General features: G+C 36.7%; 2 protein-coding genes across 2 annotated transcripts; one reads left to right on the forward strand and one right to left on the reverse strand.

Moving 5' to 3' along the window:
- Positions 1 to 2,429: 2,429 nt before the first annotated feature.
- On the forward strand, positions 2,430 to 7,432 carry LOC115963449. The gene is made up of 4 exons (XM_031082446.1): positions 2,430 to 3,250; positions 3,330 to 4,142; positions 4,190 to 5,780; positions 5,933 to 7,432. The coding sequence occupies exons 1-4, from the start codon at positions 2,430 to 2,432 to the stop codon at positions 7,430 to 7,432; spliced, it is 4,725 nt and encodes a 1,574-aa protein (XP_030938306.1).
- Positions 7,433 to 14,487: 7,055 nt separating this feature from the next.
- Positions 14,488 to 21,776, reverse strand: LOC115975399 (uncharacterized membrane protein At4g09580). Its single transcript, XM_031096162.1, has 4 exons — positions 21,207 to 21,776; positions 20,185 to 20,455; positions 19,909 to 20,079; positions 14,488 to 15,056 (listed from the first exon to the last, which is right to left on the reverse strand). The coding sequence occupies exons 1-4, from the start codon at positions 21,473 to 21,475 to the stop codon at positions 14,925 to 14,927; spliced, it is 843 nt and encodes a 280-aa protein (XP_030952022.1). The 5' UTR covers positions 21,476 to 21,776; the 3' UTR covers positions 14,488 to 14,924.
- Between the last annotated feature and the right edge of the window lie 3,439 nt (positions 21,777 to 25,215).

Consider the following 25,215-nt stretch of genomic DNA (forward strand, 5'->3'; position numbering starts at 1 on the left):
TATTTTTGCTACATTTTATATCTTTTTCCTCTCAAAATATTAAAAAAAACAAGGCTAAAAAATCAAGAGAAAAGAAAGATCTAAAAGCCAAATTTTGTAAAAATTAAAACCTAACTTTTTGATCTACAACAAATCAGAAAATTCCGTTACAGAACTTCGCCATAGTCTCAAACGTCTCCGAACCACCAGGAAATTCCGTTAACGTTAACACTGTATTTCCTCAAATTCGTCTCTGTCACTGTTTTCTTGTTCCTCTTCCGTTGTTCGTGGTTGTACAGTAACAGCGTTAGTTTCTTGAAACTTTTTACTCTTTGACATCAAAGGAAACTGAAATATCAAAAAAGAAAATGAGAGAATGTAATATTGTATAGAAGAGAAAAAAAATTCAGGGATTGATGGAAAAAAAACCTTGCGGAGATGAAACGACAAGTCGTCGACTTCGATAACAATGTCGCTTGGTAAACCAGTGGTGCAAAACCTTGATTGACCTGAAGTGGTAAATAAATCTAGTGGATCCCTATATATTGCAACTTTTCACTATCTTCTTTTTTTTTTTTTTTATAAATTTATTAAATTCTTTTATCACTCTATCTTCATGGGTATATTGGAGGTAGGTGGTGTTCATGAATGGGTCCACTATTTGGAGTTAATGGGGATGACAGTAAATGGCTGTATGAAGAATTCCTTGCGTAAAATTTGCCAGCAATGCCTTGGTATTCAGAAATTTACATCATAATTTGAACAAATTAATGGTTCTCAAAGAGACGAGTCTTTTCAAAAGCTTCACGGGTCTTAGTGGCAAGCATTGCATGGAAGCAATCAAATCGGAAAATTTCCAGGTTCTTCTGCTATCACATTACACATTTACGTCAATAATAAAAAAAGAATGCCCAACTAGTGAACATGAAATCCAGAGAGAATCAGGTCAGCAGAGAAAACCCAACTTCACAAATGTCTCATTTTACTGACAAACTAAATTTTCTCCAAAACCAAATTTAAAATCTAGCTTTTAATAGCTAGGTTTTAATTTTTACAAAATCTAGTTTTTAGATGTTATTTTCTTTTGATTTTTTAGTTTTTTATATTTTGAGAGGAGATAGACATAAAAAAGTAGCAAAAATACAAATTTATTCTTATTTTTAATAGAGGTGGGTAATAGGAGACAAACGACGCTTACTTCTAATTTTTAAACCATAGGTAGGTAAAGTATTTTTCAGTCAAATCACAGATGGATAAAATGTAATTTCTTCGGCAATATATATATTGCTATGTTAAAGTTGGCTAGTGTGGAATGGATTGTTAAAGTTGGCTAGTGTGGAATGGATAGCTCTCGTTCTCTCATGCTCTCAACGGAAGAGCAAGACGAACTCTCACGTAGCAACAAAAAAGTGAAAAATGTTGGACATGCAGGATTCAAAGAAGGGCTGGATATACCCTCCTCGTCAACGGGGCAAAGCAATGGTTATTGGAATCAGACCGGGACCTTTAAGGATAGACTGGTGGGTGAGGTTCCTGGTGCCTACACCCAGGCTTTTAGTTTTGAGGACTTCATGGAGGCTGACATTGAATCAGATGATGAGGTGGAAAATCTCCAAGAAGGGCTGGTCGTAGTGAAATTTTCTAAGGACCTAAAACAGGAGATTCGTACCCCGTGGACACGTGCTCTCATTGTGAAGGTTTATGGTAGGTCTGTGGGTTTTAATTTTATCCAAAACAAGCTCCTTGCTATGTGGAAACCTGCTGGAAGATTAGATTGTGTAGGTTTAGGACATGGGTTCTTCCTTACTCGGCTATCACTCAAGGAGGACTGCGAAAATATTCTCAGGAAGGGACCATGGTTCATTGGAGAGCATTTTTTATCCATCCGATCGTGGGAGCCAGATTTCCATCCGGCAACGGCCAATGTCTTCTTAGTGGCGGTCTGGATTAGACTGAATGCGTTGCCCATTGAGTATTACAATGCGAAAGCCTTGCATCAGATTGGCAAGTCGATTGGTAATGTTCTCCGAGTAGACACGCATACAGCCACTGAAACCGGAGGAAAGTTCGCCAGACTTTGTGTGCAGATAGATGTCAATAAACCCCTGATCACGGCCATTCTGATAGAAAAGTTCGAACAACCCGTGTGCTATGAGGGTATTTCAAAACTTTGCTTTGAGTGTGGTAGAGTGGGGCACTACAAAGACTGCTGCCCGCACATTATCCGGCAAGACCCACCTGTTGAAAGAGCGGAGACGACGCCGGAAGGGAGCGCGCCTTCCTCTTCATACGAAATGCATGCACCTGACACGGCTAAGAAAAGACAAGGCAACAAGGAGAGTGTGAGTGGGAGTGCGAATGAGGAGGCATCAGCAAGTACGTACGGTCCTTGGATCGTGGTAAGTCGCAAGCGTAATGGGACAAGGAATTAGGTGAATGGTGGGACCTCCATGGTGCAGATGCATGGCCAGCCAAGGCGTGGTCTAGAGACGTATGGGAGTGTGATTACTAATAGCATGGGACATGCTCAACCCAGCCTCAGCAATGGGCCTGGGAAGGAAATCAAGCGTAAGCTTTCGCCCATTAGAGAAGTGAATGGGCCATTATTAGCTAACTCCTTGCAGCGGCTAGTGAAGACACCTAGCAATTGGGCTCTAAAGGAAGCTGAGGGACGGTCTAATAACGATGGAGTGGATAAGGTTGTAGGCCGGGCTGGGCTTGGAAAAGAGAAAAAAGGTGTTAAGCCCAGCCAGAGTGATTCGGTCAAAGACAAGAAAAATCTAGCACGTGCTAGGGCTCTCCAAGTGAATTCATCTGGCGCTGCTGGAGTTGAAAGGGGAAAATCTTCTTCTTCGATCCACATCACTCAAAACCATATTGCCCAAAAATATGATGGTGACCAAAAATCAGGGGTGCCACCGAGTTTTCAGTTCACCGCAGCCTATTGCCCAGAAACGGACCGGAAGGTGGAAGGGAATGATCGTCGAGAATTTAGGAATAGGTCGGAGCTATATATCGCTGACAGAGGTTCTGCTCCGAGTGACGGTTGTGCTGGCAGCGAAGGTGGAGCGACGCTATTGCTGAGCCTAACGTTCTTTGTTCTACACAAGAAGAGCTTAATGGAGTGTCGACCCGAACTGATTAAGCTCCGTGGCCTGGCGCTATGCAAGAGGAGCCGAGCGGAACTAGTATCCGAGTTGTTCAATCTTCATGTGCACTTGAAGAAGGTGAAGATGGGGATGCGGATATGGTTCTTGAAAGAGGAGGCGAAGTTGGTGCCGGCCGCTGATGTATGCCTTACCTCAGTCTTTATTGTATTTTATAATGAATTCTATCGTTTGGAATTGTAGAGGTGCGTGTAAGCCCTCCTTTCAAAAACATATTGGTGAGTTGGTTCGGAGTTATAATCCAGCGATTCTAGTAATTATGGAGACTCGTGTTGGGGGTGATAGGGCAAAAGGAATCATTGACAGATTGCCATTTGATGGATCATTTCATACGGACTCTATTGGGTTTGCGGGTGGTATTTGGATGCTGTGGGATTCAGAGAGGGTGGATGTCTCACCGCTGGCTAATACTGAACAGGAAATACATGCTTCAGTTAAGGTACGTAATACTAACTCTAGCTGGCTTTTTACCGCTGTGTATGCTAGTCCTAGGACTGCTGAAAGACTTATTTTATGGAATAACCTCATTAAAACTGCTGAGTTACATAATATGCCGTGGATTTTGGCGGGTGATTTTAATGAGCCACTGTCGGCGGAAGATAAATTCGGAGGTAGAGTAGTGAGTGTCAATAGATCTCTGTTATTCAAAGAGTGTCTAGATAAATGTAATATGATTGATATCGGTTTTTCGGGGCCCCGATTCACTTGGTCTAATAGAAGAGAAGTCCAAGCTTTAATCCAAGAAAGAATAGATAGGGTTTTTGTTAATCCCAGCTGGTGTTTATTGTATCCGGAAGCTCGAGTGGTTCATCTTACTAGATGCCATTCTGACCATTGCCCTATTCTATTGGAGATGCAACTGAGAATTAATTTGGGGAGAAAGCGGCCTTTAGATTTCAAACCTGTTGGTTGTTTGAACCATCTTTTCCATCTATTGTGTCTCGAGCGTGGTGTGAGTCTTTCGCTCTTGGAGATGCAGTTAACAGATTCACTCAGGCAGCAATTAGGTGGAATGCTTCCCATTTTGGTAATATCTTTACCAGGAAAAAGAACATCATGGCTAGGATTAATGGGATTCAATGGGCCTTGTCTGTGAGACCTTCTGCATTCCTTGTTAATCTGGAAAATGAGATTCTCAAAGATCTAGATAAAGTGTTGAGTCAAGAAGAAGAGTTGTGGGCTTTAAAATCCCGGGTTAATTGGATGATACAAGGTGACCGTAACACTACCTTCTATCATGTTTCCACCCTTGTTAGAAGAAAAAGGAATCAGATTTTAGCTATCAAGGACTCTATGGGGGAATGGGTTCTTGAGGAGAGTGATGTAAAGGCGGTTGTTAGAAGCGGGTTCAATGGTATTTATACTTCTTCTTTTGTCTCGGTCTCTCGGGCTGCTCCTGTTATATCCCAGTGGCAGGCTAGCTTATCTAATGAAGAAAGGGAGAGTATTGGTGGGGCTGTTTCTGTGGAAGAGATAAAATCAGCCCTGTGGTCTTTAAAAGCCTTCAAAGCCCCTGGGCCGGATGGATTGCATGCAGGATTCTTTCACAGATTTTGGCTGATTGTTGGTGATTCAGTGATTGATGTAGTAAAGAAGGTTTTTGCGGAAAGGGCTGTCCCGGAATACTTAAATAGAACTCTTATTGCCTTGATTCCGAAGATTCAAAGTCCTGAAACGTTGAATAACTATAGGCCAATTAGTCTATGCAACACGGTGTATAAGATTATTACTAAGATTATTGTTGCTAGACTTAGACCTTACTTGGACAAGCTTATCTCTCCTCTTCAAACAGCTTTTGTCCCGGGAAGGAAAGGCATTGATAATGTGATTATAGTGCAGGAAATCATTCATACTCTCAGTAGAAAGAAAGGGAATGTGGGGTACATGGCTATTAAGATCAATCTTGAAAAGGCGTATGATAAACTTGAGTGGAGCTTCATAAGGGACATGCTCTTTAGGGCAAATATTCCAGCTGACCTAATTGACATTATTATGAGTTGCATATCCACGGTATCGACTTCTATTTTGTTTAATGGGGAAGCTCTGGATCCGATCTATCCTATGAGAGGCATAAGGCAGGGAGATCTCCTATCTCCGTACTTATTCATTCTATGTATGGAGTTTCTTGGGCATCTCATTGAAGAGAAATGTACTGCTAAGATTTGGCAACCCATAAAGGCCTCGTGTGGTGGGCCGGCTTTCTCTCATTTATTTTTTGCAGATGATTTAGTGCTATTTGCCAAAGCTGATCACATTAATTGCTCGGCTGTGAGGGACGTCATTGATGAGTTTTGTAGTGCTTCGGGTCAATCAGTGAGTGCCGCTAAGTCTAGAGTCTGTTTCTCGCCTAATGTGGATAGGGATTCTAGGGAGTCTTTTTGTGATATTCTTGGTTTTGCCTCAACTCCTTCACTTGGCAAGTATCTTGGAATTCCTATTAAGCACCCCGGATCTTCCCCTCAAGATTTTAACTTCATTCTTGATAGGGTTAAAAATAAGTTAGCGGGATGGAAAGCTAACTTGCTATCTTTGGCTGGGAGGGCAGTCCTTATTCAAGCTTCTTTGGCGGCTATCCCTGCATATGTCATGCAATGTACACACATTCCGAACAAAATATTAGAGGGAGTTGATCGGGTGAATAGAAATTTTCTTTGGGGGTCTTTTGAGTCGTCAAAGAAAATTCATTGGGTTGGGTGGCAAAAGGTTACGAAACCAAAGGAGAAGGGGGTCTTGGTTTGCAATCTGCTAAGGGCAGAAATACTGCTTTGCTGGCCAAGCTTAACTAGAGGTTGCATGTTGAAAAAGAAGCATTATGGGCCCAAGTTCTAAGGAAAAAGTACTGCAACCAGAGGAGGACCAGCTCTGCTAATGCAGATAGACTGCCATGTTTGCAAATTTGGAAAGCTGTTAAGATAGGGAGGGGTACTTTCAATGAGGGTAGCATGTGGACGGTTGGAAGGGATAGCAATCTCAGTTTTTGGTGGGATAATTGGACGAGTAAGGGACCCCTCCGCTGTATGATACAAGGTCCTCTAATCCAAGGAGCTAATCAATGGAAGGTATGTGATTTACTTTCAGATTTTAGTTGGGATTGGGGGCGGATTCCTTTTGATCTCCCTGCCAAGGTAAAGCCCATAATCCAAGCCATTCCCATTCCTATCACGAGTAGAGGTCAAGATAGGCTTGCTTGGTCAGGTAATCCAAGGGGCACTTTCGATCTTCGGAGTGCCTATTCAATTGCCACGGCTGATATAGATACTCCTTTGTTCAGTTCTGGGTGGATTTGGAAGCTTGAAACGCTGCCTAAGATCAAAACTTTCCTTTGGATGTGCCAACATAATAGCATAGGTGTTAGGAGTTGCCTTGCTAAGAGAGGGGTGACAATTGAAGATTTATGTCCAATCTGCCAAAGGGTTCCGGAATCAATTATTCATGCCACCAGAGATTGTGAGTGGGTTAAGGGAATCTGGATGCAGCTAGGTGTGAGTGCTTCTAACTGGGATTTTTGGATGAGTAATCTTCAAGATTGGATCAACCTTAATGGGAGGACCAATTGCAGCCGTGCCCAAGAGAAACCCCCTAGGAAAATTACTTTTTCTTTTGCTATGTGGTGCTTATGGAAAAACCGGAACATGGTTGTCTTTCATGGGAAAAGGGTGAACCAAAATCTGCCTAAGGAGATAATGGACCAAGTATTAGAGTTTATCTACTGTGTGCAATCTCCCAGGAGTCCAAATCACAAAATCAGTAGAAATCTTCGTTGGGAAAGGCCTCCAACGGGCTGGAAGAAGCTTAACACAGATGGATCATGCTTGGGAGGGTCGGATAGAGCTGGATGTGGTGGCCTAGTAAGGGATGAGCATGGAGAATGGGTTGCGGGCTTTACAAGACACATTGGCTCTACAAGTAGCTTCATAGCTGAATTATGGGGGCTGAGAGAGGGTCTTTTACTTTGCTGTAATTTAAACATTGAATCCCTTATGGTTGAATTGGATGCTCAAGCTGTGGTGGATGTATTGAAGAACAATGCCTATGAAAATAACGTTGTTTCTCCCATTTTGGATGGCTATAGACTCTTGGCAGCTCGGTTTCATCATATTCAGTTTAATCATTGTTATCGTCAAGTCAACCGTTGTGCGGATTTGCTTGCTAAAATGGGTGCTGCTCAGGAGCTTGATTTTATTTCCTTTGTAAGTCCACTTGTGGACATTTGCAATGCCTTTGAGGATGAATTGAATGGTGTTTATTGTAATAGGATGTGTCCTGCTACTGCTGTAAGTTTTTAGTTTTGTTTAATGCAACGTCTATTTACCAAAAAAAAAAAAAAAGTTGGCTAGTGAGGTTTCCTTTTACAACTTATTTTTGGTTTAGATTACCGAATTGGGCTTGGCAATTCAAGCCACACAGGCCCAACATCAACAACTATTTTATAAGTGCAATCATGAAGTCAAAAGTCTTCAGTTTATAGTTATTAATGGGTATTAATTGTGATTTGTGTTTTATATGGAATTAGTGTGTAATTTCGTACATATGTACGAGTACAATTTAAAAAAATCACAATTATATAATTCAAATTATACATTTTTTTTAGAAGATGTTCAAACTATACACGGTATCAGCATACACATTTTTTAAATCATACATTTCTAAAATATGTAATTCTTTCTCATTCAGTTAAAAACAACACAAAATAAAAAATATGGTCTAAAATATGTAATTCTACTAAATACAACGCAAAATAAAAAGACTAGATTGGTCTAAGATCTTCATTCAGCTTAATTATAATTTTTTAGGTTCAAAATCTTTGCATACAAAATATTTGAATAAAAACAGTATAAAAAATTATGCTCATTAATTTTTTTTTTAAATAATAGTAAAAATCTAAACAATTTAATTTTTATGGAAAGCTAATAAAAGCAAATTCAATTTTGATTGTAACTGAATTTTCTCTAAGCTTTGGTTTAATACATACTGTGGGGCCAGAGAACTTGTGACCCCGGCCCACTTTGCTTTAGGGCCTCAGGACCCGAGCCAATGAGGGATATAGCCGAGGACATACAATGAAAGTCCAAATGGCCTAGAGATATAGCCGATGATGATTCTGTCCTCGGCATCCCAACGCGCTCCTGAAAGAAAGGGCAAGTACGGTACAAGAATAGTTTAGGGAAAAGCTGAACACCTCCACATTGATGGAGAAAGGACCTCTGGACAATATGGCGACAAAGGAAAAAGGAAAGACTGTCATTACTGCAATTAAATACTCTGCGCCAGACAGAGTAATACTTTTCAGCTTTTTACAACCACCCCTAACCACTTTGGGTATGGATTGATGGAACAAGTATCAGCCCTGGAAAGCTGGACCTACACGTGGACGTTGGAGGAAGGGTAAAGGCTAATATAAAAAGAGAAGTAAGTAATCCAGAGAGGGGGCTGGGAAAAAAGGCCAAGAACCAGAGCCTCCTAGGCCACGCTGAGAAGAAAGACTTCTTGAGCAAACATGGTTCATCTCTGTATGAGTATCGTGACCATCCACCGTCCGGTAACCAAGACCTAACCTTTCAAACCCACGCTCTACAAATTATATTGTTTGGGCCCTTAACGTGCGAACCCAATACCATTTTGGGGTCGGTACAAATTGAGTCCTTACACATACATACATATATATATATATATATATATATATAACCTAGTTTGTAATGGACCATACATAGTAATGATATATTACATAATGACTTACTTATAAATTTGAATTATTTTTAGTTACACAAAAAAATAGCTCATAAATATAAAATCATCCAAACTCTCAATTCCTCTAATTTTATATATAGAGTTAGACATATGATTAGGGGGGTTCTTTTATGGTTTATTTATATTGGACTCCTCGTTTTCTACATTAAATTAACTCACTTGGCATAAAAATTAAAAAAAAAAACTTAAGATTAGATGGGATATGTGGCGAAAATTAAACTCTAATTGAAATTCAATATTTACATTGAATTAACTCACTTGGCACAAAAATTTAAAAGTTTAGATTAGGGGTCCGTTTGGATACTGCTGATTTTGCTGAAAATTGAAAACACTGTAGCAAATAATTTGAAACACCAATTGATTATTTTTGGGGCTAAGTATTGTAGCGCAGCTGAAAGTATTTAAAAGCTACGCATTTTTTTTTTTTTTTTCATTTCACTCATCTCCCACCCTAACGCCTCTCTTCGAGAAGAGAAATCCATGCCCACTAGAGAAATCCACGAGGAAGACAACCCAGTCCGACGCCGGTGAAGATTCCCTGAGAGAGTACTCTTCCTTCTATAAACCCATTGCACCCTCTTCCAATTTCACTCCTCTCCCACCCTAACACCTCTCTTCCCATAAACCCTCTTCTGCACTGTGTTGTTGTGATCCTCTATCGTTGTTGTTTCATGGGTGATGATGAACAGTACATGCATGGATGATTTTTTTATTGAAACAATGTGTTCAAGGAAAAAAGCTGCGCGTTTTTTCTTCAGTCTTGCGTTTAATGGATCACTACTGTTCACATGGGTCCCATGGACTGGCAAGCGCCAAATGCAAACGCTGTGGAGAAATGTTGTATCCAAACGGATACTAGATGGGACACGTGGGGCAAAATTAAAATCTAATTGAATTCTAATTTGAAATCTAATTGGATTTCCTCTCATATTTGGCTATATATATATTTGAAAAAGAAAAATGATATGTTATTAGCACTTCTCTAATTTTTTAAAACAAAATGGTTTGGTTTAAGTTAAATACCATATCAAAATTCCGTTACGCCACGTGAGATATGATTAATAGACATAGACGAAAAAAATGTAAAGTAGAGCATTTTGCAAAGTTTAGGATTGAAAAACAAACTTTCGAAAGTTTAGGGATGAAGAAGGAACTTTTGTGAAAGTTTAGGGACAAAAATGATATTTTCTCAAAAAATAATGTGTTGGTTTGGTATTATACTCAGGTTTATAAGGTTATAAATTTGTTATTGTTTGTGTTGGTTTAGTGCTATGCTTAGGTTTGATTAGTGCTTCAAACCAACAAAAATAATATTATAATAATATGTTGTTATTTGTTTTGATAATCTTATAAATTTGTTGTTTAATGATCAATATTTTGTTTATTATAAAAAAACTTTAACTTGTGGTTCCAACCCAATCCGCATGGGTTGGGTTGGGTTGGACTCCTGTGATGGGTTGAATTATATTGAGTTTTTTTCAACTCAACCATGATAGGTTGGATTAATAAAATCCCTCAACCTGACCTATGTACATCCCTATCTTATCAATGGGTATCTATTATAATTGTGTGTGTGTGTGTGTGTGTTTTTTTTTTTTTTATGAAACTATTTAATATATAATTATTGTAATTATTATAATTGTATTTGTATATGAAGCTAAATATTTTATTATTTAAAGAAAATATGATATGTTAAGATTTTAGTTGAGTGTTTAAATATAAAATCAATTAAAAAATTACATATCAAAATATTGATGTGTAAAATTGTGAGATCTCAAAACTTTAAGTGACAAAATATCATGAAGTCATCGAAAAGTATGTGTGTGTGTATATATATATAATGATATGTTAAAATTCTAATAGAGTGCTTAAATATGGAATAGAAGTTAATCAAAATTGAGGCCACATGTGACAAAGTATTATGCGGTCATCCTTTTATATATTATATATTATACTAGACATTAAGATTATTTGTCTCCATTTTTATTTTTTTGTCTAAATATGAAAATTTATAATTAAAGTAGTTATTAAAGTAATTTATTATGATTATGTTTGTATATGGAAACAAAATCTTATTATTAGGCATATATTATGACTGTGTTTATATATGAAACAATATATTAGAGCATTAAAATATAACATAATGTGTCAAGATTCTAATGGAGAGTTAAAGTATATATATATATATATATATATTTGTAGAGAAAGAGTTAAAGTGTAAAACTAAATTTAAATTCAATAAAAAATATGTATTAGAATAAAAGTCTGAATTTGGTAAGGATGAGGTATAAAACTCATGTATTACACCATTTAACAAGAGATTACGACATTAGTTTTTTACTTAAAACTCAATTTTTTCTACCACATCTAACAACATTTCAATAAACTCCCAATTTAGATAGATTTTCAGATAGGTATTAAAATTGATTGGGTGTGGTTGTGCTTATTCTCTAATATGTGATAAGAAAATGATGTGGCATGTCGGGAATAAAGTATAAAACTTAGATTTTATACCATATCCTTAAAGACTTTGATGTGTACTAGCAAGATACGTTTTCCAACCATAATCCATTGCACACCAAGAAATCAAGAAATTTATTACTTTTTTTTTAGCTTCAAGAATTTGGCATGGCTACTAGCGAGATTACTTGACTAAGTTAACCTAATTTAATTTGTAACATAAATTACTTGACTAATCTAATTTTTGTGGATGACAAAGTTTCAGTCAATTTTCAAAAATTTTGCCCCAAAAACCCAAATAGATCAACTGCTTATTTTGCGATTGGGATAATCTAGCAAGATAAGTTGTTTTTACTTTTGGTCGCCTCAATATAGTATTTTAATTATTAGAAATTTGGATACATTTGCCATATTAGTTTAAGTGAAAATGACTAACTAGTCCACCGCCTTGCTATTTAAATTATTTAACTTATTTCTACATGTATTCGATTTAGGAGAATTCACTCTCCCATTAATAAAGTTTCAATAAATATACTAGATTTTTGCCTTAAAATCGCAAATAGATCTTCTACAGTAAACAAGAAGAACATTCTCTTCATGATGACTAGGTTAGTTTGGTCCGATAATTTGGAAGATGTACCCTTGGAATCTCAAAAACTAATGAATTAAGCTAGAGTAATAGTTTTTGTTGATGGAAATTCACTAAAAAATTCACAATAACTTCTCATATGTGTTTCATTCTTTCAAATTTTGATTTGGTATAATCCATTACTTACCAAGTCAAGTATTTTGGTATTGATGGGTTTTTGACATGTAAAATAAATTTTGTAATTTTTTCATTATAAAAATGTCATATCATTATTCTGTTAGTCACGTAAGTAATTGTGCTTATGGGATAAACTTTAAGGACCAATAATGTAATTTTGTCTTTATTATTATTATTGTGTTTGTATATAAAATATTACTTTATAGTATCTAATCAGATGTCAACTTCAAATGAAAGTTTCAATTGTGAGCCAAAAATCTTATGGTTGGGTGGCACTACTTAGTTCCATGGACGGAGCCATTCATTGACACTGCCCCCTTAAATTTTTTTTAAAATAATATAATAATATAATTATATATTTAGGTACTAATTTTAGCAACTTCGTTAAATAAAATTACATTTTGTCCCCCTTATTGATCATTATAAGAGAAATGTTACAGTTGCAAATTTTTTTACAACATTTTTATAGACTATTGAGGTTGCAAATTTTTATTGGTTTGCATCCACCACTTACATAACTTTTTTACTTACTAATAACCACTAATCACAACAAAAAATTGTAAAAAAAAATTGTAGATCTAGTATTTTCCTCCTTTTAAAGTCCATGAAAAAATTTGTAGATCTAAAATCTAAAAAAAAAATATACAAGCCCAAAATATTAGCCCAACAACACAAATTACCAATAGGCAATAGCAAAGCTAAATTTTTTTTTTTGAGACTAATCAACCAATTTTACCCAAAAAAAAAAAACAACTTAGCCCTTTAAAAAATTTTAAACAAAATAATTTTGTCATTACCAACAAAAGACACACTCTACACACACATACAAATAATAATAATAATAAAAGAAAACCTTTGCCGACTAAGTAATAGAGCCAAAAGCTGAAGCCACTGCATATAGTTAACAATAAAACTGCCCCCCTTAACTCCAAGTTCTTACTCCGTCCATGCTTAGTTCCCACATTAAAGAGAATTTGGGTTCAAATCCCCTTCTCCCACTTGTTGTATGATCAAATAAATAAATAAAAATTTAATCTTGTGTGACTGTGTGAGAGAGACACTATTCAATAAATCCATAAACACCAAATTTTTTTACAACTAGTTATATGGCTTGTTGTAATTGGTGTGTGATAAAAATGTTGTTTGTGGTAAGTCGATTTGAAAATGATGTTCCAATCACAATTTACCACTTTTTTACAAGTGTTGATAAAAATAAAATAAAAAATAAAAAATAAATATTCATAACATTGCTCCCAGGAAAGTAGAGAAACTTGTCCTATACAAGTGCTTATTATTATTATTATTATTATTATTATTATTATTATTATTATTATTATTATTTGTAGAAAATTTGATAGTTACATTTAGGGGTGTGCATAGGTCAGGTTAGAGGGTATTTTCAATCCAATCCAACCCATATGGGTCAATTGGGTTAGTGGGTTATGCTTATATGTTTTATACCTTGTAAAAAATTAGGTTTTTATCAATTTATTTAAACACTTTTTTCAATAATATGCTTAAATTATTTTCCAAATTTCAAAATTCATTAAAAGTAATTTTCAAAATATCAAAATACCCCTAGTTATTATGGGAGGATTTAAACTCTAGATGTCTTCTTGGACAATACCCAGAGTAGTTAGTTTTTTACAAGACTCTTGGCAATCATGCAAATATATAAAATATTATAATTGGAAAGAGGCTTGTTATGATAGAATTAGGCTGTTTTGTTAGTAATTGCTATATAGTATATATAATGGTTCCGTAAGGAACTAATTGAGTTACAAGATTCGATTCTTAACTATTGTTAATAGTATATTTAAGTATATATAACGGCCTCTTAATCAGCGGAACTTGACTCCACAGTTGATGCCATGGAAATTTTGGCCATCAAAGTTTGCTACTTCGCATGTTGCTATTGCTAATAGGCTCTTTAACTTGAGGAACCTTGCTAGTATATTAATAGGTCGGAGCATAATAAAACCTTCCAAATCTCCAGGGACGGCTGCAGTACTTGTCTATTATAGCAAAGCCCATCTTGAGTCTTGACAAGGCCAGTCTCAGATGCCAAGCTCGACTTAACAGTTAGCAGCACAACAAATCTACAAACCCCGTAACTTTCTCTTGTTTTCCTAGTATGAAGGTTACTGGCCGAGCCCCATTATATAGAAATCACAGAATGTCCTCTAGCTGTCTGGCTTCCCCTCCTTTATGGGCTGCACTCTTTAATTTCACTTAATTCTATTTGATGTCACTGGAACCCAAATTCTCTAAGGGGCAGGGAGAGTAAAGTCAAGTTGGCCAGAAAATAGTAAGAGAATTAGATAATTCCACTGAACTACAAGACCTTTTTGCCTAATGATGCTTGACTTGACTAACTGTAAACTACAGGATTTTGTTATTTAATCGTAAACCAAAGATACAAGGCCATCCCAATTCCCAACATCTGTATTAAATTACATGTGCATAACCATTAAAACATCATTTTGCTCATCGTTCCAAACCTTAAATGACTCCATAATTTTAAGCCGGTGGAAAGAATTGAAACTGTGGAACCTATACTAAATTAAATTTTCATTTGACATTCTTTACTTCGAATAATAAGTTTTGGCCTAATCATCATAATTCATAGCTAGGGGTTCATAATTTAAGAAGCCTTCGACAGGAAGATGAGATGAGCCCCCCACAAAATTCTACCGTTTGCTTCCTCTTCAAACTTCAACAGGGAGATGGGATGGGCCCCACCAATATTCCTCTTCAAACTTACAACCAAAGAATGTAACCGGGGGGGGGGGGGGGCCCTACCTTCATTCATATATTTTCTTCCTCCTCAAAAGGGCAGGGCAAATGAAGATGAAACCAATGAGGAAAAGAACACACAAAGTTTTAAAATCATATAGATCCTTGACTGACTTGAGATCCCCAAGAGCAAGACCAGCCTATATCAGACAAAATCAGCAACATGATTAGTAAAATGACAAACAACAAAGCAAAGAACTTACCATATACGTAAGCAATTTACTATACATAAAGTATTTAGACAATATATAAATATACTACCAAGCCTGTAGACTGTAGAAACCTGAGAAAACCAAATTTTATGAACTGTGGAGACTATTATGAAATTCCAGAGTAACACCAATAGAAAAAGAAAAGAAAAACACATGGTTATCTAACAATCCAGCAACAACCAAAAAATAAAATGATAAAAAGGGAGGTATGGGAAAAACCTTTAAATGACATATTTGTATTGGTTCCTTGCTACGTACACTAGTGTACGCAAAGGTAAAAGGATAAAGTTTCCTCCAACTCATTATGTGAATGATCATGCACATTATTATAATCATATTACTCATAAGTCATCTAAACTAGTCGTGATTTCAAATCATGAAATTAAAAGCATACAAAGATGATCATTTGAATAGTCATGTAGTGGATTGGGGAATTTTCTTCCAAACCAGTTTGAAAAAATTTCTATCCAAAGTAAAAAAACCAATTGCATGAAGAGTTCTCTGTTCCTTCATGATTTCTAATGAAAAAGTCACTCAAAGAGGGTATGTGCGAAGCAAAAGCACACTTATGCTATATTCATCAGCCGAGCACACCAAGCAGCAATGAAGTACTCCCCCAGAAATTGATCACCATTCTGGCAAGTAAACTCTTCCAGAAATGAGAGGACAACACCACATTTGATCCAGAGAGACTCATGGCATTTTTTCAAAAGCTATTTGGAAAAGATCAGGATGGATCTTGCTATAAAACAACAGGGCAGGAAGAATTCAATCACAAACGCACCAAAACTATACTTTCCTCAAGGCTAACACCATTCCTAAAGGTGACAATATGGAGGAAATATTTTTAGAAATGGTGCAACTAAGATAGTTTAATGTTTCCCTGCAACCCAATGTAGTCTCACCATATTCAGACAATTAGACCCACCATACATCATACCAGTACTCTCCAAACTTCCAACGCCATTTACCTGAGAGCTTTAATAATAACAGGCCCATGTCACAGTCACAAATGAAAATGGTAACTATAATGTCAACAAACACTCATGGCCTGTTTGGAAGTTTAGAGAGGGAGGAGAGTAGAGGGGAGTAGAGGGGAGGAGAGTAGTGGGGAGGAGAGTAGGGGGGAATGGTTCCCCTTCACCTTGTTTGGATGTTTTTAAAATTAGAAAGGGGGAAGGGAGTAATTAGCCCTTCCCCTTGTTTGGATGTTTTAAAAATTAGGATGGAGAAGAGAGAAAATGATTAAAATAGACAAATTTACCCCTATTTGAAAATAAACTTGCAACATTGGTCTATTATTAATTTAGAAATGGTAAATTGGGAAATTTATTTAGTTAATAATTTATCTACTCTACTCTCCCTCCAAATCTCTCCAATTTGGGAGAATTAAAAATGAAGGGTTAGAGGTAGTTGAAACCCCTCCAAACTCCTCCCCCTTCTTCTTTAAAAAACTTCCAAACAAGGTAATTGAATTACTCTCCCTCCCTCTACTCTACTCCCCCTCCTTTTTTAAACTTCCAAACAGGCCATCAATCATTTGCCTTTTCCTCTAACAATTCTTAACTAGCTCATCATGGCACATACTTTTTAAGAAGAAAAAAGCATTGGTGTTTTACATGTCTTTGACCACTTCAATAATAAGCTGCAAAGTATGGGTAGCCTTCCTAATACAGCCAAGGCAGATTAATTTGTTACGACTTCATAAATTTGTCTATTCAAGACTTATTTTGTTACCATTTTATCCTATCCAAATTTATACTCTTTGTTATCCATTAATTAACATATCACTTTTACAACTACTAGTATTATTTTATGTCTTCCCCCACTTCTTTTCATTTCATTGACCTGAATCAAATCACTTTTCCTCACCAATGCATTAATTGTTGTTCTTTGCACATAACCAAACTATCTCAAGCAACTCTCCCTTGTCTTTTAATCAATAGGAGCCACCCATATCTTTAAACGAATTTTTTTTTTTTATAATTTCTTTCCTTGTATTTCCACTTTTCCATCTTAGCAGCATTCCCACCATAGCTATGCTCATTTTATGAACATATCACTTCTTGATATGATAGCCCAACATTCAATACCATATAGCAAAATTGGACATGCAGAATTCTTGTAAAACGTTCCCTTGAACTTAATAGGTATTCTATGATCATACAATGCTCTTGATGTTAGCATAAAAAAACACAATACTTTTGATGTAATTCTTCCCTTCATCCACCTTGCTTTTATTCTATGATTCACATCCTCTTCAATCTCTCCATGATGTAACATTAACTAGCCCAAAAACTGTACAAGTACCAAAAGAATCTCCAACTTTATAACTTAAAAACATGCTAAAACTATTTCCAACTAAATCCTTGGTCGTATTAATATCTCTCAAAAAACCATGGAACAGCCCATCTGCACTTCACCTTTGAAATGTTTGGCATTGCAGTCCAAGCCCAAGTACCCCAACCCATCAGTTCAAGAACCAACATCAGTTGATTGTTTATAACCAACATTCCTGCAAATACCGCTAAAACTCCGACTCAAGAACCAACACTTTTAAACCACATAAAACATAACCCATCAACATAGTGATGTTCACATTTTTAAGTTATAACAACTTATAAAGTTGAATTATTTTATGCTTAACAAAATATATGATCATTATGACCTTTAAATGTACGTTGATAACTGTAACTAGTTAAGTGACCGCTTACTAGAACTACATTTGCCAGTTTCTTAATGAATAATGTTGGCATTCAAATTCTCAGAATGCACAAATCATATCAATATTGGGAGGGGGGGGGGGGGGGGGGGGGAAATTTTGTCAGCACAAAGAAATATCAACAACTGCTCATAGTTAAGAATTTGGAGTGTAGTTTTTTCTGCAATCCTTATAAGAGTTTTTTAATGATAACCCACTATGAACAAGCTTCATGTTCAACCACAAGGTTGTAATTCTTGACTATTTAGGTCATTGTTAATCCATAAAGAATGCAAATATAGGGTCAGGACAGAAGGATAAGACTAAGAGACAAATATTCTTTTAGTTCCAATTGCAATGTGGTGAAGGTCCAATAGAGATCCAGTAAAAAAAGACAAAAAGCACTGCCCCGCCCCCAACCATTTCCTTTTTTAAACAAAGAAGCAAATTCTATCAACAATGTTAAACTTGCAGCAGTATGGTAATCCATTCACAAGAGAATGATTACTTGACGTTGCTCATTGTTTCTAAGATAAAAGAAATCTACACTACATCCATAAAGAACTTCTTACTTTTCAATTGTGTGCATTCCAGAATGTTTGTCAATAATTAAAAGGTCAAAGCACTAATTTTTTTACTATCCAATACTACCCTTACTGCAATTAGTAAAACTTCTCTCCTTAAATTCAAAGGAGGGAAGTTCATAAAGAATAATGTGTTAATGACCAAATTTCTTTTGCTTATATATTTCTTATTATTAAGTTACACATGAGCTCAGTGGGTCTTGAACCCATGATCTTGCCCCCCATCATGCACTTACAACAATAGGGGGTGCCATTTGAGCTAGAGCTCACAAGCACTTTTCTTTAAATATTGATTTTTTCCAAGATAATCTTTAAGTGGCTGACAGAGAAAATAGTGCAACAAAAAAGATGGAGAGAGAGAAGAGAGAGAAAGAAGGGAAGGTAGAACCCACCTGAAGAAGCAAACTCAAAAATGAGAACACTACATTTAGCATAGGACTTACACAAAAGAGATGAAATGAGAAGGACAACCATTGACATCTTCTCAAATGCCCCCAACAAGGACTTTGGGTCATCAAACTTTTGTCCATTCTTCAGACTCCTTTATGTTCATTGTACATGAAGGAGTGTCTCTTTGCAATAAAATATTCAACTTATCCAAAAAAAAAAAAAATCAACTCCTTACACCATTCACATGAGAGCATAAGCATGAAGCTTCTAGAAAAGTCTCCCTTTCTTCAATTATGAAGAAATTCTTTAATAATTATTATTATATGTTTGAGAAACGAGAGTATGCAAAACTCTATGAGCACCTAACCATTCCCTTGTATATGCCTTGTTCCACATACTCTAGGTTATTATATGAAGGAATCCCTTGGGGTCGCCCCAAATTGCTGGCCAGAGGTTTTAAACCCAAGATCTCATGATGAGACCCTAAGAACCACTAAGCCAGCCCCTTGCGGTAAAATCCTTTAATAATGCAAACATAAAAAGTATTTGTGGGAAAAAATAAAATGAGATATTGAAAAGAATTATTATTAGTCTCTCTCAGCCCAGCTTTGCAAATTCAGCACTAGTTAGGTAAACCCTACTGTTGACACAACAAATGATCCACCAAAATACTTCTTAATCAAAAATGCCTTTGATAGTAGAGAAGTATGGACCAAGTTATATATAAAAGCAGCCACCCAAGTACAGATGATCAAAGATGACAAGAACATAGAACTATCTCATGCCAAAGACAAATCATGTCAATTTCTCTAAAACTCTAAAAATGACCTAATAAGGAGATGTAGCAGAAGTATTTTTTAATAAATTTCATAACTGGTGGCCATTTTTAAATGTCCTTTTGAAATCTAACTGACATATCAAACACTCCCATAACAGTGTTATGACTGTAAAGGAGAAACCAACACCAAAAAAATAAAAAGGAATGTAAAGCAATCAATATAATAGCAACATCAATAAGGTTCCGCATTAAAAAAATAAAAAGAAAATATAACATGAGCAACAAGATAATAACTGTGAAATGAGAAGGTCAGAGAGAGGGACTTACTCTGACTGTGATATAGGATGCTGGAATAAGACCAATCAAGGTAGCCAAAAAGAATATATGAAATGGTATATCAACAATGGGAGATGCCAAATTAATGAAAAGGTTGGGCAACGACGGAGTTATCCTTAGAAAGAGCATGTAATTCAGCAGCTTATCTCTACGTTTAGCTATCTGATTCCATGAAATTTCATGTTAATTGAGTAGCACAATAAATGACCAGAGTTAAAAATAAATAATAATTTTATGATAAAAATAAAAGACAGGAAAAAGATATACCTCTGCTTGGAAGAATCTCAACTTTTCAGGCCACAACCAACTAACTATGGGCCTGCCAATTAACTTAGACAAAAAGTAGCAGGATGATGCTCCAGCTGTAGCATTGAGAACAACTAAGAGAAGGCCTCTAATGACACCAAAAAGAGCTCCAGCTAACAAAGACATGAAAATTGTTCCAGGAATCATAAATGTCTGCATGAAGATGTAAATGGAGCAGTAACCCAGAATAAATTGAGCTGGATAATCTTTAGCATAGGATCCCAGATGATCTCTGAGGCAAAATTCACAAAAACAAAAAAAAGGATTTATAGTTCAGGAAATGCTTGAGGCAGTTACAACTTAAAACATGAAAAGCAAAGAAACAAACAAACTCAAATGACATTGCAAATGAAACAAGCAGAGCAACACCTCCTTTTGTTTCGACAGAAATGTTTTCTGGAAAACTGACTTGTTTTCCTAAGTTTGGTTGTGAAATGGAAAATTAGTGTGGAGATTATTTGCAGTAGTATGTTAAGCATGTGACATTCCAGAAAACGTTTTCACTATATTGGGCATTTGGGCTTATTTTTAGTCTCCCACAAAATGCATTTTCCATTGACCTGCGTTTTCTGCCATACCAAACACAGAAAATGCAGAAACGTTTTTCCGTCAAAACAAATGGAGACTTTGGATCAAAATGTAGAAGCCATGACAATTTGTAAAGCTAATGCACACCACACACTTTTGTGTCATGGAAAACAAGTAACTAATGTTAGAATTACAATGAAATGTTTAAATTCCCCCTTTTGCTTATGCTTTTGGAACAATTATTTATTTATCATGGTATCAACTCAAGCCGTACTCGTTAGAATAATGGTTAACCGATTAAATTCACCATATTTTAAGCTTTTGAGACAATCGGTAAGAAAATCAAATATCGATAATTCTAATAACAAAATTAGCAATTTAAGAGACCAATAATTTCAGATTCAAAACATGAAATTCATATCTAACAAAGAAAGGACAATGGAAAAGGAAAGTACTTGAGCAAGCGGAGATCGGAAATGGAGCGAGGCAGCTTAAGCTTCCCGAAGTCCGCCGCAGGCATGGTGAGGTAGACGCAGAAGAGGCCAGCGGAGAAGATGAAGAAGACGGAGAACGAAGCAACGATTTCCCATCGAGTCAAAGGGAATCGGTCCAATTTAGGCCTCTTGGCGGAGGGCGAATCGTCCCCATTCTCTTCATCTTCGTCTCTCAACACTATCCTCACACTCTCGCCCATCGCGCTCCGAGGAGCCGCCATTGACGACATTGTTGAATTTCTTCACCACCTGCTGTTACGCTCTGACCACATCAAACCCACTCATATATTGCATTGACTCTTCTCAATTTGTTTTTCAAAAAAAAAAAAAATCAAATAATTAAATAAAAAGAAACCCTAATTTTGGTTGGTGCTGTGTCTGAGCGTAGAGAATGGGATCTGGAAACGGAAACTTTTGTAATTTGTGTTTGTAGCAGAAAAGCAGAGCGTTACAGAGAGAGGAGCTTTTATTGGACTTTATTTGTTTCTTTTTCCCCGGGAGGTTTTGTTTTTTTCTTTTTAGCCTTGAAAAATTGTGGTGAATTTCAAACCTTTTGTTTTTAAATTATATAGTTGAATTATTATTTGAAATTTTGGTACTATTGGTTTTTTTTTTTTTTTTTTTTCGGTGGTGAGACCAAAAAAATAAGGAATTTAATTAAAACCTTTTGTGAATTTTTAAATATTGTTTTGGTACAATGCAAGAACATTCTAGCAATAATATGCCACCTTTGGAATCTGAAGGAGTTTGCATGCTTTGCTGCCTGTTGCATCACCTTGACTTGAGGATACCTCCTTCGACAGCATTTAAACGAGACTCATAAAAGGGTATATTACATATGCTAGTCATGAGGTATATTCCATTAAAGCCTACTTTGAGATGAAAAATCTTTGAAAATCTCAAGTTGTTTTCTAGGGCTTGAAATTACTTGTTATATTGATGGTTTTCATATGATCCAAGTTCACATCTTACATCCATTCTCGAGATGGTCTTATTGACAATAAGATTATTGATACTCCAATTGAACTTAATACGTATCTAACTTCTTCTTATGAAGAACCACTATCTCAGTACCTAAACCTCTGCCCATGTGTCCATGTATCTCTGCCCATGTGTCCACCCAAACTTCCACCATGTAGCTCCCTAATAATCTACTCCTTCAATGAACTTTTAGGGATGCATAATTGATTACCCCCGATTACCCCCAAAAAAGGAAACCATTTTGGATGTACATATTATTGACAGTAATATGAGTCTGTTGGCACTTACCCCAAATATCACCAAAATCCTCATCATTCTCGTACAGTTCCTTGAGGCAATCAAACCCTATAACTTCAGTACGTAGGATGGTCAATAAAGATGCTCACCTACTGAGCGCATTTGCCACCTTATTAGTAACACCAGACTTGTACTTCAATGTGAAATGGAAGCGTTGTATATAAGCTACCCTCCAAGCATGCATCTGATTAATGTTAGCCTGACTGTTGATATGCTTCAATGCTTGATGATTTGTATATAATACAAACTCCCTCTAAATTAGGTAGTGCTCCTAATGCTTAAAAGTCCGTACTACAGCAAAGAACTCCAACTCATAGGTCGACCATTTACTTCAAACTTCACAAACTTTCTCACTAAAGAATGTTACTAGTTTGTTGTCTTGTGAAACAACAGCGTCTATCCCGACCACAGATGCATCACACGACACTTGAAACACCTTATCGAAGTTGGGCAATGCCAAAACTAAAGCGGTACTCAACTTTTCCTTGATCAAGGCAAAACTCTGTTCTACCTCCTTTCCCCATGAGAACCTCCCCTTCTTCAAACACTCAGTGATAGGGGACACTATGCTACTAAAATCTCCAACAAACCTTCGCTAGATGGTTGCCAGCCCATGGAAGTTTTGCACATCATTCACTGTCTTTGGGGTTGGCCATTCTCTAACTACACGGACCTTGTCCTCATCAACATGAATCTCATCCACACTAACCATATACCCTAAGAACAGCAACTTAACAGTCATGAAGTTGCATTTCTACAAGTTGATATACAACTCATTGGCCTGTAACATCGTCAATACTTCTCACATATGTTATAGAGGGCTACTTCTGTCTTACTAATCAGGATATCATCAAAATAAACTACCACAAACTTTCTTATAAATGGTTTTAATACCTAATTCATAAGCCTCATAAAAGTACTTGGAGCATTGGACAATCCAAAATGCATCACCATCCACTCATACAACCCCTTATTTGTCTTGAAAGCTATCTTCCACTCATCTCCAAGTCGAATCTAAATCTGGTGATACCCACTCTTGAGATCTAGCTTGGTGTAACACTTAGACCTACTTAGCATATCAAATATGTCATCTAGTTGGGGAATAGGAAATCGATGCCTAATTGTGATCTTGTTGATGGCTCGACTATCCACACACATACGCTAGCTCCCATCCTTCTTTGATGTTAATAATGTCGGTATTGCACATGGACTCACACTCTCCCTAGTCTGCCCCTTGCTCAGAAGCTCATCCACTTATCCCTGTAGAATTTGACCCTCTTGAGGATTCATCCTATAATGTGGCAAATTTGGTAGACTAGCTCTAGGAGCTAAATCAATAAGATGTTGGCTGTCGTGCATTGATGGTAAACCTATAAGCATCTCCTTTGGAAAAAGCTCTTCAAACTCCTTGATCAATGGTTGAATTTCCTGAAGTATCTCAGCAACCTTCTTCGGCTTTCCATTCGCCACCACTAGAGCATATACCTGTTTGAACTCCTTACACTCCTTGTCAAACTCATCCTCATTGTTGACTATGAGAAGTGATGGCTTCCCCTCCACTTTAGAAGTTTTCGGTACACTGCCTTCCTTAATAGGACCAAGGACAATTTTTCTGTCATTCTTAAAGAACACATACACATTATCCTTACACCTATGAGTAGCATCTATATCATACTGCCAAGGTCTACCCAATATTAAATGACATGCATCCATTTCAACAACATCACAAACTACTTCATCTACGTGACATTTACCCATCGAAAAAGTAACATGACATTGTTGAGTAACAATAGTTTCCGTACCTTTCTTGATCTAACCTATCTTGTACGGAGAGTGATGCTTTTCTGTCTTCAGTCCCAACTTGGTAACCAAACTCTTCAAAGCGATATTCTTTACACTGCCACTATCAATGATCAAATCACAAACCCTCTTACTGATGGTGCATCGTGCTCAGAAGCTCTCATTCAGCTAATCACCGTATTTCACCATCGATGTGAGCAACAACCTCTAAATCACCAAAGAGCTCCCTAATGGCATGCCTTCCTCATCTTCTGCTACCATCAGATTCATTTAGCTCGCTTAGGGCAAGTACCAGATCGATGTCCTGGTTCTCCAAACTTGTAGCACTTATTTGCAGTTGGCCTAACATAGGGGTTGGCATTTGCTATTGGCTGGGTTGCGGAACCTGCTACTACCACTGTGGACTGGTTGACACCACTATTCTTCCTAACCACGGGTTGTGATCGGTGTAAACATGGGTTGTTTACCTTTGTTGGCAATGGAACTGGATGACTCCGCACTACGGTTGGAAAACTTTGAACCTACCCTAAGATGCTGGTATTCTATTTTCTTGGATAGGGTTACAGCCTCATTTAAAGTATATAGGGTTTGTAAGGATACCTGATCTCGAATAAAAACTCGCAATCTGTGTACAAATTTGGATATCCATTAGTCTTCAGTTTCTTCCAAATCATTGCAATTTGCCAACCTGTTAAACTCATCCATGTACTCATTAACTGTCCGAGTACCCTGCTTGCAATCTTGGTACTGTCTGAACAACTCTTGCTAGTAATCTAGTGGTAAGAACTGATCTACCATTAATCTCTTCGTCCTCCTCCATGATTGCATCGAAAGCTTTTGTTCATGAGTACAGTTTAATTGAACATGATCCCATCAAGCAGATGCTCCTCCC

This window comes from Quercus lobata, chromosome 2 (genome assembly GCF_001633185.2).
Source record: "Quercus lobata isolate SW786 chromosome 2, ValleyOak3.0 Primary Assembly, whole genome shotgun sequence".
NCBI classification, from domain to species: Eukaryota; Viridiplantae; Streptophyta; class Magnoliopsida; order Fagales; family Fagaceae; genus Quercus; species Quercus lobata.